We start from the raw sequence: 15,413 nt of genomic DNA, 5'->3' as shown, positions 1-15,413 counted from the left end.
CACTGCTATGACAACATATTTGCAGACAATTTCAGCAGGTTGTTTTCGCAACTTCATGAGTAGGAACTCAACCTTTTTTCAGAATCTGACAACTCCGTTAGAACGATCTCTCCACTCCCTGGATATGTGGAGATGCCTCCCCTTAAAAGAACAAAAGACCTCCATAAAATCAATCAGCACTTTGTAGCCTTCAAAGGTGTAGCCAAAGGCTGGACAATTTCACACCAAAGGCTCCCACATCGGTTAGTCAAATTAAATACCATGACCTACAGACTGCAAGGTATGCAACCACTGCATACCATATGGGCCCACTCTACAAGAGCTTATGCATCATCATCAGCCCATCTGACTGGTATCAAGATTCAGGACACCTCTGCTGCAGCCACATGGTCCTCCCATCAGACTTTCATTAAACATTACACAATAGATCTTCGCTCTGCTGCAGAGGTGAGTTTTGGGAGGAGTGTGTTAAAAAGGGTGCTACAATAAGAGCCCCTGGTGGCGCAGTGGTAAAATTGCCACCCTGTAACCAGAAGGTTACAAGTTCGATCCTGACCAAGGGCTCAAGGTTGACTCAGCCTTCCATCCTTCCGAGGTCGGTAAAATGAGTACTCAGAATGTTGGGGGCAATATGCTAAATCATTGTAAACCGCTTAGAGAGCTTCGGCTATAGAGCGGTATATAAATGTAAGTGCTATTGCTATTGCTACAATAACTACTTTCCTGTGCTACTGCACCTGTCTCCTCAGTGGAAACTTGCTAATCACCCATTGCTTATGAATGCCAATGGATCATGATCCAGATAAACAGGTTGCTTACCTGTTACGATGAGCTGGCAGTGGTCCGTTGTAATTCATAAGACCCACCCATTCCTCTCCACTGCAGCAGGCTACCTACTTTAAAAAACCCCCAACTTACCAATGACTTCATTCAAAGGATGATCATCTATCCATGGCAGTCATCCAGGAACCGACAAAATGGCGCCCTAAATGCTGATATCGCCGAGCGCGTGGGCTGAGGTGCGGGCGCCATGAGGAGGTCCCTGTGCAGATGCAGTACCCATTGCTTATGAATGACAATGGATTACTATCAAATCATCATACAGGTAAGCAACCAGTTTCTGCTGCTGCTGAGGAGGGTTGGGGAGGACTAACACATGTGGCTGTTGTGGCTAGTAGCCTTCAACATGGCAGCAAGCTGATAATGTAAACCTACTGATTGCTGAAAGCCGCTGTGCTAGTGGCTGTTCTATACAGCTGGGACCTGTATAGCTAGTGGCTGTTATATACAACCAGCAATACCCTTCCCTTACACAGGATAAATAATTAATAAGGCACACACTTTGTTTGCTATTGTGATATACTGTAACTAGTTAAAGAACCTGTGATGATATTGTAAAACATCTGCATTGTATTGCCTTGTATTGTTTAAAAAACATGGGCTCTAAAATTTTGAATCATCCTGGTTTATTTCTGCAGGAAGCTCATTAAAGAGCTCTGAATGTTAACGACTGTGGATTCGTTATCGTCTCATCATTTTATAAGCAGAATGGCTCACAAACTTGATGTGAAAAACCACCTCATTTAGATGACTCTCATAAATCCAGGGGTTTGTGCCTTTTGCTAGAGAACTATAAGCTGTCAGATTTATATGCTCATGTGACCCAATCTTTTCTCCTTTTTTGAAAAAAACCCACACAACTTTATAGGATTTTCTCTTAAACCGCTTAAATAAGGAAATCTACAAACCGCTGCTCATTAACTTCTCAGCACAGACTACAGCAGCTCAGACTCAGAACATCATTATGTCAAAGCTGGATAAAAGGAGAAAAGGAGTCTTCGGTCCTCCTCTTGGGAAGAAAATGGTAACTTTTAAAAAAGGAAATAAAACCACAGACTTACCACACCACTTGTAGCAGGCCTCATGCAATATTTTAGTATCTGGGTACAAATACCCAAGTGCCTCAAGAATGTAAATGCATCAACCTATAAGCTCCATTCAGATATTATTTTTTTAAAAGACACTGTACACAAGTCACTCACGCTTTTTCTCATGTGCTTCACAGTTATAGTGGCATTCATTTGAAGAGGCAAATGCCATAGCTGTGATAGTGTTTCTGAGATGGCAGCCTGGAGTGCCCGAACCTGTTGATCTCTAGAAATGGCTACCAACACGGTTACAGCATTTGCTAATTTAGACAAACACTGCTGTAAACGTGAAGAGCATAGGTACTTCCAGAGTGCTTTGGGATGCTTGTACTTGTGTATAGCATCGTTTAAAAATAATGTCTGAATAGGGCTTATATGCGGATGCATTTAAAATTGTGAGTCATTTAGTCCTGAGGCACTGTCTGTGCAGTTTGCACTGAGGTCTTCTGGGGGAAGAGAAGATCGTCAGAATTGACTCCTTCCCCCCCCCCCACCCCACGCGAGTGTCCATGCTGCATTAATCTGGAACTTGGCATCACCACTGGTGCTTCTCATGTAGCACTTGCTAGAGTAGAAATCTTCATTAGTCAGGATGTGTCAGCCGTTATGTCCGCTTACTTGCAAAGGAAACTGTAAAGACTTCATCATGCAGGGAAGTTGCACTTTTAAAATGCTTCTGTTCAGCAAGCTCAGCTCAGTTCGTGGGCAGCTTACTTGACAGTAATACTGCTTAGCAAGCCAAAGTAAGAATGAAACTGGCCAGAACAAAGGCAAAATCTAGAGATCATTTTTTAAATGAAGGGGTGGAATGAAGGCTTGAAACGTAGGGAGGTCATTCACACAATCAAAAACTATGTTCTGCCCGGGTTTGGGAGCGCTGTGTGCTCCCAATTTTTGGTTGTGTGGAAGCAAGGTAGAAGGGAAACCTGGGTAGAAGTGATTTTGTGGAAGCAAGGTAGGAGGAAAAGCTACCCAAGCTTTCCTCCTACCTTGCTTCCACACAATCACTCCAACCCAGGTTTTTCCTCCTGTTTTGCTTCCACACAACTGAAAATTGGGAGCACACACAGCTCCCAAACCTGGGCAGAACACAGTTTTTGATTGTGTGAATGACCTCAGTGGGGCCATTCGCATGACCGAGGGGAGGTGTGGCTGGTCCAACTCACCTTCCTCCCAGACAATAGCAGAAATATTGCTGGGCATTGCAGACCGTGCTTCCAGATGATTTGTGCACCGCCATAAGCACAGTGCATTGATGGGATCCCCCGGGAGACAAGTGCTCTAGGTGCCCGTCTCTGTGTCCACTTGGGCTAAATGCAGCCCGAGCAAACACATGATCCTGGAGCTGGGGTTAATGGCGTGCTCGCCCCTGCTTTTAGCCTGGGTAAAAAGCCGGGCTAGGTAGGAACATGGGAAGCTTCCATATACTGAGTCAGACCATTGGTCTATCTAGCTCAGTATTGCCTACACAGACTGGCAGTGGCTTCTCCAAGGTTGCAGGCAGGAATCTCTCTCAGCCCAATCTTGGAAAAGCCAGGGAGAGAACTTGGAACCTTCTGCTCTTCCCAGAGTAGCTCCATCCCCTGAGGGGAAGATCTTGCAGTGCTCACACATCAAGTCTCCCATTCAGATGCAACCAGGGTGGACCCTTCTTAGCTAAGGGGACAAGTCATGCTTGCTACCACAAGACCAGCTCTCCTCCCACAGACCAGCGCTGCCCTGTCAGGATCAGTTCTGATCCCGGCTGTTCTCGTGCGCAACCTAGCCCAGGCTGGGTCCCCTTAGCTTGGGTTAGACTGTGCGTGAGAACAGCCTCAGTGTATTCTGCTCAGATTGAGCACTGGCGGGTCTAAAACCCTCTGGTCTGAAAGTTTTTCCTCCCTGTCTTAAAATTGTGAAGTAAGTTGTCTTTCTCTGTGTGTGTGTGTATGTACACACACACACACACACACACACACACACTTGGTTGTGGTGATTTTCTGCTGAGGGAAACTCATTCTGTACATGCCCAAAGGCGCACTGGCTGACTTCTAGAGTAGAAATCTGGGAACACAGCAGAGCTACTTCCCTATGCAGAGAGGTAGCTCTGAACCTAGCCACATGTTGCCGGACAGCAGGATGCACAGGTGGTGGTGGTGGGGAGCACTTACGGAGGCAGAGGAGAGTAGTGAAAATCACTCCTCCCTTCTCCCATGTGTATGCTCTGTTGCTCAGAATGACTCTGCTGGAGTCAAGAGCAGCCTCTAGGTACAGGGACGCCGCTCTGCTACGTCCCCAGTTTGCTACTCTTGATGTCTTCTGCAGTGTCTTCTGCAAATGTGTGTGGGTATACAGAATGAGTGTCTCACTGAAAAATAACTTTTGTTCCAGGTTGTATTTGTAGATGATGTCAATATGCCAGCAAGAGAAGTCTATGGTGCTCAGCCTCCAGTAGAGTTACTTCGTCAGTGGTTAGATCACTGGAACTGGTATGACTTGAAAGACTGCAGTATGATTAAACTTGTGGACATTCAAATCATGTGTGCAATGGGGCCACCAGGTATGAATCTTTTTTTATTCTGAGAATGAATGTATAAGTAAATGCAAGTATAAATACTCATCTTGGTTCCTTTGATTCTTTAAGAATGCAATTCTGTATGCAGGGAGTGTTAGTGTCTTTGTTGCGCAGGTGCAGAAGGATGCTGATAAGGGACTGGGACTAATTTCTAGAAGCCAGTTTCTTAATTACAGCTTTTACAAAAGGTCCCTAATACACTGTCAAGTTCCAAATGAATAGCTATAGGGGAATACATATATGAAATATATCCATATTGTTGTATGTGAAAAACATATATTTTATGATTATGTTTAATAGTGGCAAAATAGATTGACTTTTATTAGTGAATGTTTAGCATATGGTTTCCAAAAGCAATAGTGAATAGAACTTCCTGATAAAACACGGCCGCGTACTAATGGATGTGTGGTTGCAATGGTAGAGAGAATACAGCACTGTATGCGAGTTCCTACAGGTTTGGGTAGAGTCTGGTTAAAAGAGTTCAGTGAGAGGAATGTTCAAAAAGTCCAAGGTAGGGTCAGATCCCAGCCTCACCTTGCATGTGGCTAGCAGGGCCGTGCCAGCCTTCTTCTGCCAATTGCAGTCTCTGGGTGTGGGTCCTTGACGGTGGAGGGTCTTCTCCAGGTCCAGGGGGTCCTCCAGGGGTGTCAGCAGGAGTTCCTGGCGTAGTCAGTCGCTGTGCTGGCATGGTTCGTTTAGCATGCAGATATGTTACAGACCATGTTCCCGAGGCGGGAGGTTACATACATACATACATACATACAGGTCAAGAAAGTCATAAGAAAGTCATAAGTGTCCATCTGAGTTAGTCGCGAGCTGCAAGGCATCGCCAATGTATGTAAGTCCTCATTCAGTTCCACGTGTATGTGAATCTGGACAGAGTCCAGCATAGAGTCCAAGCCAGGAGAACGGGGGAACCCAGTCTCGACTTGTGGGTGGGAGGTGGCACATCGTCCGGGGTGTCCTCTGGGGGTTTCCAGGTGGTCTGGCATCCTCCTTCATGGGGAAAAAGAAACCTCACTGGGCTTGTCCGCAGCTCTGGTGGAGCTCCTCACTACCAGGGTAGGGTGGAGTGTGTGGTGGCTTTCCCCCTGTGGGCATAGCAGGGCAAGCTGTAGGTGGCTCCCCTCCTCTGGGTTTAGGAGGGCAAGCCGTTCCTTTGTGCGCTCAGTGGCCTCTCCCCTCTTGGGTTAGGGGAGCTGGTTTTCACATGCTATGATGCCCAGGTTTTGTTACATTTATTTTCCTATATGTAGTTCATCTCTTACATCAGACAAATGTAATATATGATGCAGTCCACAGTTAGCGCTTGTAGCACAACATCCTTAGTTATAACTGACCATCTAATTCCCCCTCCCATTTTTCTTTTTGTTTATCCATTTGTAATTCACTCATCCCTTCTCTTATTTCCCCCCCTTAATTACATTTAGATTCTAAGCTGTTTGGGGCAGGGATTTTTTTCTTTTCTATATTATTCTCTAAGATATATACATTGATGGCACTATATGAATAAATTAAAATGAGCAGGACAGAGACCAAATTGCCAAGTTTAAGGGGTTGACATGGCTTCTTGCATATCAAATGGATTCACCGATGGTATGGAGAGATGGGATAGCACTTATTTACTATACTGAATGGACTTATTAAAAGAGATAAGCATCATTTTCAGTCACTTGTAAGAAGAAAACTAAGAAAATGAGACACATTGGGTTCTGGATAGAGAGGCTTCTAGTTTGTGAACAGTTGGCCTAGTGCATTCATATACCTGTTCAGATGGTTATTTTGGAGACCTGCTTGGCTTGGTAGAGCCAGCATGGTGTAGTGGTTAGAGTGCCAGAATAGGACTGGTGAGACCCAAGTTCAAATCCCCATTCAGCCACGAGACTTGCTGGGTGACTCTAGGCCAGTCACTTCTCTCTCAGCCTAACCTACTTCACAGAGTTGTTGTGAGGAGAAACTTAAGTATGTAGTACCTTCCTCCTTAGAGGAAGAGCGGGATATAAAATGTAAAAATGAATGAATGAATGAATGAATAAATAAATAAATAAATAAATAAAATATGTGAGGGCAGAACTATGTATTACTCGCTCCACAGGAATACTGCTGAAATCTACATCCCCAAGTTACATTCTTACTTTATTTATTTATTTATTTGATTTCAATACCATCCTTCCAAAAATGGCTCAGGGTGGTTTACATTAAAACAAAACAATTAAAATTAATTAACAGTTAAAAACAGAGACTATAAAACAGCATAAAACAATTAACAATCAAAACATTCAACACAGTTTAAAAACCCTGGAAACCCAGGGTACAGCAGATTAAAAACATTTACAACAATTTAAAAACCCTGGAAGGCCAGGCCAAACAGATAGGTTTTGAGGGGGATTTCTGCATAGGATCGATTACAGATCCTATAATGTCTAGGATCAAATTTTCAGTGGCATGCCCGTGTCATACATAATGTGAACCAGCGTGGTGTAGCCATTAGTAGGCCTGCGTAAATAGGCAAGTAATTGTTTTGGTATTCCAGTTTGGTACTTGAAGCATAGATACTATTTGATTTGGAGCTTTGATTTGGTGCTTTAGATCGCCTCTGATTCAGATTTGGTGATTTTGGATCTTTGTTTTGTTTAAATATTTGTCCATAATGGAGAGAATAACTACAATGGCTATACTATCTTCATTTCTTTTCAGAATGGCATGAAACCAATAGAGGTGGTAGCCCTTTAAGGGGGGATGAAGTGTGCAAAATTTCAAATAAGTGTAGAGGTTTCCTTTAAAAATGAACTTTAAAGTTTTGGAGAACAAAGCCTTATTCAGGAGAACCTTGGTTTTGCAGGTTCTCCATTTGCAGTTTCAGCTATTTGCGGTTTGTTTATATATTGTTCAATTTTAATACCACCTTTCATAAGGCATCCCAAGGCAGTTTACAAAAGTTAAAATACAATAAAACCACAAAAATCACATTTAAAACCTTAAATTTAGTTACGTGTTTAAAACAAAAAAACACTTTGTTTTAGTACAAAGTTCTTTTTTTTTTTAGTACAAAGTATAAAGAACTTTGTACTAAAAAACAACAATCATAAAAAAGACAAACAGAAGCAGGAGAGCTGAGAGACCTGGCAGCCCCTAAAGGGTAAAGCCTGAACACATAAAAAGGTCTTTAGTTGTCTTTTTTTTTTTTTAAGCAGCCACAGATGCTATGTATGTGATTATGTTTATAGCTATGTACATGGTTATGTTTATCCTCACAACCTACCACTGTGAGGAAGGTTAGGTTGAGAAATAAGTGACTGGTCCAGAGTCACCCAGTGAGTTTCATGGTTGAAAAGGGATTTGAACTCAAGTCTCCTCAGGCCTAGTCCAACACTCTAACCACTATACTACACTGGGATACAGAGCCATTTATGCTGTCCTGAGCTGCTTGGACAAAATATGGGATAAAAATGCAAGAAATATATGATATGAAATATATGATTTAAATAAACTTTAAACTTTCTAATTTGCAGTGATTATTTGGGAGAAAACAGTACAGGAGAACCTCGTTACTCACGGGGGTTCCATTCCTTGCCTACTGCCATGAGTAACGGAACCACGAGTAACGAAGCATTAGGGTTATGGGGAAATGGTTAGGTTCTAGGGTGGAGGAAAATTGTTTTTTAAGTGGCAAAACAAAACCAGAATAACCTGAAATGACCCCAAAATGACCCCAAACACTGTGGTGTGCTCTGTGGATCCCCAATGTGCCCAGGAATGCCCTCCAAAGAGTGAAATGCCCCCCAAAACTGCAAAAGATCATGGGGGAAAGTTTTTTTTAATGAGCCACAAAATGGCTCCTCCTGCCTCTTCCTGGACTCTGTGGAACAAAATGGTGGCCGAAAGTGACCTCAGCAGTCACTTCCGGCCCTCTAGGAACCGCGGATACGTGGGTTTTAACTCTTTCATATCTGCAGATACTGAAAAAGGGTGTCAATGAGACACCCCGCGGATATGCAGAATTGTGAATAATGAAGTTCTTCTGTATGATAAAGGTGATCCATGTTCCCTCACAAAATGGGTTCTATGCCTTCGCAGTAATCGCTATGGAAGAATTCCATAGCTCCATGAGGCGCTCTTTGGCTCTGCTGAATCGCATGTATGGCATGACCGTTATTTTTAGTGGGAGAGCACCTTCTCCTCAGTTCCTTCTCAACTGCTGCATTGTCCACATCATGAAGGATTTGCTCTGTTGGTTACTCAGTTCCTGTGCAAAAAAATTTTTATTAGATTATTCTGGCTTTTACTATAGACTGTTTCTCATTTCTTCTTTGGATTTCATCTTAACCTTAGTTCTTTTATCAGAGTTTTTACTGGCGATCGAACTACGGACTGTTTCTAGGGGGTCTAAAGCATCCTCTAGCCCATGTGTCTGATTGTCAGTGTTGATAAACCAACAAGTGATGCCTCACCGATCACCTTCAATGTTCCCTCCTAACTGAGCAAAAAGGCACTTTTAAAAAGTGATGATTCTCTTTACTGATCAGGAGGAGAGCAACTGGCCCTATCCATACTCAGCACAGCATCCCTCCAGTGGCTGTTGCTGGTGTACATCTTATGTTTCTTTTTTTAGATTGTGACCCCTTTGGGGACAGGGAGCCACCTTCCTTCCTTCCTTCCTTCCTTCCTTCCTTCCTTCCTTCCTTCCTTCCTAAACTGCTTTGGGAACTTTTGTTGAAAAGTGGTATATAAATATTCATTGTATTCATATTCATATTCGTAATGTCTGCAACAGTCTCCTTTGATGTTGATGGAGGGCATCCCTCGACACCAAGAGCCGGTGTCTCCTTCGGGGTCAATTACTGATCTCAAGATCGATGATCAGACTCATGGGTTAGAGGGCACTTTAGACCCAGTGGCAACAAGGTCCCTGATATCCCTCCTTGATTCAGAGGAAAGTAGCCTCCAGATTTAAAGGCTTTCTCAGCCAAGGACTGGATGCGGAGCCTGGTTTGGAGGAGGAAGTCGTAGCAGTACCAAAGACATCCTCTATGTCTCCTGCAAGATGCTATACTTCTAAACCAACCACTCAAGCTAAAAATGTGATTCAGGAATGCAGTGCAGGGAGGAATTACTCCCAAGCTATGTCTCATTGTAAATGCTCTGGGCATTGGAGGTCACCAGTAAGGTACTACCTCTCCCATGGTCCGATGGCACCTAGAAGCTGGGAAGTTCATAGGGAATACTTCTGTACAACATTCCCAGGACTCCCATGCAACTTCGAGGAATTCTGCTCGTGGAAGGCAGAGCAGGTGTGGAGAGAATGAGATATATATCTCCAATCTATAGATCAGGGGACTTCCCAATCACAGCATAGAGCCTCACATATCCTGTATTTACGATGTGTATGACCCACTTGTCTGATGTTGTTTTGCCATGCAGGTGCATAGCATGCTAGTTTTATGGAAGTGAAGGATACTGTCCACTCTGGTGGACTGGTCAGAGCATCAAAGATGCTGGGTTATGGACAAAAGACAAAACAACAACAGGATCTGGATCATGATCCATTGCATTCATAGTGAATGGGTTCTGTGCCTGCGCAAGGACCTCACGGATAGACTAATTAGCTTCTTGAGACACCCACTCTGCCTCACATGTGCTCCGTGCTTTAGTTGAAAATGGCAATTGGGGGTGCCATTATCTCAGTTTTTGTTTGACCACCAATGCGTCAATACCTTGGTACTGGCTCCTCGGCATAACTGAAATAGGAAAGAAAATATTGGTTACGTTTAATGGACTTTGTAAAGGATTTTAACAGATGCTACGGGGCATTTTGCCCTGCCTGCACTCTAGGGCCATGGAATCAAAGAAAACATTCAAAAGATGTGTGGAATGCCATGCGAAGTTACCATCAACTGACCACCATAAATCGTGTTTACTATGCCTTGGAGAACAACATACTACTGCTAAGTTTAAAATATGTTGCTCGTTTTCCAAACAAACAATGAAAAATAAGGCGCTCCGCCTTTGGGCAGTGTTGTATGATGAGGCTTTATGGCCACTGATGCCAAGACCAAGTTGTTCTTCAATGTCGGGGCATCACTCAAGCTCAGCACCCAGCTCGATATCAAGCTTGCACAGAACTGCATCAACACAGTCTAAAACCATGTCAGAACAGACAGAGCCTGTTTTCAAAAAGCCAAAGGAGCTCTCGAAGCCCAGACACAGGCATAAGGGGGGAAAATTGAGATCCCCTCGGAGGAGGAGGGCATTTCCCTGCCAGCAAAGAAACACAGTAGCACATCTGGGAATGGAACTCTGTCCCCTACGGCGGTGCAGACATATAGTCCAACAAGAGAGTCGGGAGTCCATGCTGACATCAAGACCTAACGATAAGATCACAGTTCCAGAGTCAACAATGTCGATGCCGTCGAAGTGGAAGCCATCCGTGTTGACTGCCTGCGGAACTGAGGGGTCGACATTGAAGTTGACAGCATCTTTTATGCTCCGACCAGTCCACCAGAAAAATATTACATCCCAATCTAGAGATTCTGAAGCTGACTGCCTGGAGAGTTGGCTTCTAGATAAAATACTATTGAATTAACAGAAAGCTCCCACTAGACGTAATTATGCTTACCAGTCGAAGCAATTTTAGCTGTATGCAAGTATACAGGGCTTTAAACTTGAGGATGCCATTATTAGACAAGTGCTTATATACTTGACACAATTAAAAACAACTGGTTTAGTTAATGTCTTGCTAAAAGTCCATTTAGCAGCGATCTCTTCAAAACACGGGTTGGGATGTCAGAACTGTATTTTCCCATCCTGACTGCAAGAGATCTCTGAAAGGCATAAATAATATGGACCCTCTAGTGAGACAACTGGTTGAACAATGGAGTTTGTTGTTAGTTCTTTCAACTCTGAGAAACCCTTTGAGTGAATGGCAACAACCACTGTGAAGGTTACTCCGAAAACTTTTTTGTGTGGCCATAACCACTGCAAAAAGGGTTAGTAGGTTAACAGCTCTGAGGATGGACACAGCTTATACTAAATTCTCCTCTGATAAGGTGCACATGGGGATGGACCCATTGTTCTTTTCTAAAGTAGGATCTGATTTCCACCTGAATCAGGATATAGTGCTGCCTATGTTTCCCAGACTATGGGAAACACCTATATCGGGCAGCAGTGATATAGGAAGATGCTGAAATGCATCATCTCATACTGCATGGGAGATGGCGATGGTAAACCGCTCCTGTATTCTACCAAAGACAACCACAGGGCTATGGTCGCCAGGAGTTGACACCGACTCGATGGCACACTTTACCTTTACTTTCTTTAAAAACCCAACCACACCTCTAGAGATGTCTTTGCATGCGTTGGATGAAAGGAGATCACTCCTGTTTTACTTAAATATAACTAAGCATTTCTGTAAATCAGGCCTGCTCAACTTTGGCCCCCCAGCTGTTTTTGGACTACAACTCCCATAATCCCTAGCCATAGCAGCCAAAAGCCAGGGGTTATGGGAGTTGTAGGCCAACATCTGCAGGAGGGCTGAAGTTGAGCAGGCCTGCTGTAAATGGAAACAACTCTTTGTAACCTATAAGGGTAAAGCCAAGGGCCATTTATCCCACTCATTGATGGAGTTGATTTCATTAGCTTACAAAGTACAAAATATAGAACCTCCACATACTATAAGATCCCATTCCACCAGGGCTTATGCAACATCAGCAGCACGTATTTCTAATAACAGAAGACATACGTAAGGCAGCCACTTGGTCATCAAAATTACCATTTGTGAAGCACTATCCTATTGATCTTCTCTCTGCTGCACAGGCAAATTTTGGAAGGAGTGTTTTAAAGAAGGTCTTACAATAGCTTACTGTGCCCTTCGCCTGGGAAAGCTTGCTAAACAGCTTGCTTATGAATGGCAATGGATCATGCTACATATGCTCACCTGTAACTTATTATCTGTAAGTGATCTGTTAACATTCATAAGACTCTCCCATCCTCCCTGCAGAAGTAATCTGGAAATAAATTTTAAAAAACAAAATAAGAAAGGACTTACCTCTCACAAGAACTTATGGGATGATAGGCACTTAAAAGGAACTGAAGAAGTTGGTGCCCTGACTGATAAAATAAACGGATGTGCTGAGCACAAGAGGCAGAGCGCAGGTGCCACAAGGAGCTTGCCTACTTTAGTCACCAAGGAGGGATAGTTTCTTGATCTCTCTGCAATCTGGCACTACAGTTATGGGAGCACAAACCATGGTATGCATCCAATAGCCCTCCGTATCAATGGGGTGGACAACACCTTGGTAGATCCCCTGAACAGAGAGACCTAGACTTCTCATGTCAACATGAGTGGGAGATAAATCCAAGGATTCTCTGCAACATCTTTCAGAACTGGGGTGCCCCCCTAATAGACCTGTTTGTGACATGTAACGATAAAAAATGAGCCTCTACTGCTCCAGGGTAGGGCCTGGGGCAGAACCCGATGGGAGATACCTTCCAGATGCCATGGAAAAAAGACCTGTACTGCCTGTTTCCTCCCTTCTCCCTGCTCTCCAAGGTCATGAGCAAAATCTTACAAGAGGGAATATGGTGCATTCTACATGGTGGCTCAGACAGCCATGGTTCCCCATCCCCATCATCTGCTACGTCTGTCCTGAGGACAACACTTTTGTCTTCCACACCGCCAGAATGTCCTGTTGCAGGGATCAGGACGCATCTTCAACCATTATCTCCAGGTGGTGAACGTAACTGCCTGGAGGCTCAAATTCTAGACATCATCCTTTTAAATTAAAGAAAAGGGTCAACTAGAAGTAACTATACTTGCAAATGGAAGAGGTTGACACAGTATGCTGCTAACAAAGGTTTTGATCCCTACAAGGCTTAAATATGTCTTATACTTAACGGATCTAAAGAACTCTGGACTCTCCAATGCCTCCATCAAGGTTCATATTGCTTTACTCTCCGTGAAACACCCCAGGTGAGATGGATGCACCACATTCTCACATCCTGACTTGGGGGGAAAAAATCCTTAAGAGGATCAATAACCTGTTTCCACCAGTCAGAGAACCCATTGAACCGTGGAGTCTTCTGTTAATCCTATCTACTCTTATGGAGGCTCCGTCTGAACCACTAGCCTCCTCCTCCCTCAAATATCTTTCTTGAAAGACTGCATTCTTGGTTGATACTGCATCAGCAAGGAGAGTCAGTGAACTAACAGCTCAAAGAGCTTACTCTCCTTACACCAAATTCCTTCCAGACAAAGTCATTCTAAGAACAGATCCATACTTCAGACCAAAATAGTTTTGGAATTCAATTTTAACCAAAACATAATCTTACCTCCCTATTTCACGAACCCTTCTAATTCTCTGGAGAAGTCTATGCACTCTTTGGATGTTAGAAGGTCTTTCCATTAATGCATGGACAGAACATTCATTCAGCATTCAGGAAGTCAAATAATCTGTGCATCTCCTACTTTATAAGGGAGGAAAAAAGGGACAGGCTGTCTCCAGAAAGACTTCACAATGGCTGGTAGAACTGATATTCATATGCTGCAATAAACAAGGAGTCAAGGTACACTCAACTAGACATATGGCTACTTCAGCAGCCCACATGTTGGGCATAAGCATGACAGACATCTGCAAAGCAGCTATGTTGTAATCAGATCTTCCCTTGGTGAAGCATTATGTTGTGGATATCCGCTCAGCTGTGGAGGCCAACTTTCTGAAAGGTGGTCCTTCATAAAGTGCTCTAACACTATCCTAGTACCCACTGCCACTGAAGAGAGCTTGCTAATCACCCATTTTGTGAGGGAAAATGGATCACCTCAAAGATAAAAAGATTGCTTACCTGTAACAGGTCATCTTTCTGGTGATCCATGTTCACTCACAACACCCGCCCAGCTTACCCTACTGCTTGGATATCTCTACAGTAATAATGACTTGCCTGACTTTCTCCATCTACACTCCTCACTCATCCCAGCAGCCAATCAGGAACGGAGGAGAAGGTGCTCTCCCACCAGAAATAGTGGTAGTGTCACACACGTTATTCGGTAGAGTACAAGAGCGCCTCATGGAGCTATGGAATTCTTCCACGGGGGTTACTTGCAGGTGCAGAACCTGTAAGCAACCTGTGTGTCCCCCCCCCCCGCCGGCGGTATATTTAGAGAAGATTCATAGTGCAATCCTATGAATATTTGCTTGGAAATAAGTCCCCTGTGAGCAATAAGTGTGCTTATGATTGGAGCCTTAGGGCAGTGCCTCCTAACCTTTTTGATGTGCAAAATTTGTGTGTAATGGTCACTCACTATTCAATTCAGGTAGTAGAAACCAATCCAAATTGATTACAAAGAAGTGTTTTGCATACCAGGTTTCTTGTATTTGCATTATATTATTGCTGTGGTTTGTGCTTCCTAATGATAGGTGGAGGCCGAAACCCAGTCACTCCTCGCTATTTACGACACTTCAATACAGTTACCATTAATGAATTTGATGATGCCTCAATGTATACAATTTTCTCCAGAATATTAGAATGGCATCTTACGATATGGTAAGTGACTTGAGTATATTGTGAATAATAAAAGTAAATAATGAAAACATGACTCACTGTTGTCTGCCAAAACTTCTTTGTATGTCCTTGCTCTTTAGATTTGTTGGACACAAATCTACAAAACAAATCTAAACAAATTTTATTTAGTAGATGATAGTGACACTACTAAGATAAAGCTTATGGGATTCAGAATCTTGTACATGTGTTTTATGTATGTATGTTGAAATGTATGTTTGTTTTATAATTTGTCTTATCTCAAAAGAAAAAAAAATCTTTAAAACAAAAAATAGAAATACAAATATAAATGAACCCCAGCTCTCTTTCTACATGATTGGGGCAAATCCATGTGTAAACACATGGATCTGCTAGCTTCATCTCCAGTTTGTTCCTGACAA

At 43.2% G+C, this 15,413-nt stretch overlaps 1 protein-coding gene across 7 annotated transcripts in view; it reads left to right on the top strand.

Annotated features, from left to right (window-relative positions):
• The window catches only part of DNAH7 (dynein axonemal heavy chain 7), a 249,486-nt gene that overhangs the window by 141,984 nt on the left and 92,089 nt on the right, over positions 1 to 15,413 (top strand). For all 7 annotated transcript variants that reach the window (XM_053276796.1, XM_053276777.1, XM_053276818.1 and 4 more), the window contains 3 exons: positions 1,709 to 1,864; positions 4,299 to 4,467; positions 14,892 to 15,018. In XM_053276796.1, the coding sequence (XP_053132771.1) occupies positions 1,709 to 1,864; positions 4,299 to 4,467; positions 14,892 to 15,018 (452 nt within the window). The remainder of the gene's footprint in view (positions 1 to 1,708; positions 1,865 to 4,298; positions 4,468 to 14,891; positions 15,019 to 15,413) is intronic.

Source organism: Hemicordylus capensis, chromosome 1, assembly GCF_027244095.1.
Source record: "Hemicordylus capensis ecotype Gifberg chromosome 1, rHemCap1.1.pri, whole genome shotgun sequence".
NCBI classification, from domain to species: Eukaryota; Metazoa; Chordata; class Lepidosauria; order Squamata; family Cordylidae; genus Hemicordylus; species Hemicordylus capensis.
This window is presented reverse-complemented; position numbering and strand designations above follow the sequence as displayed.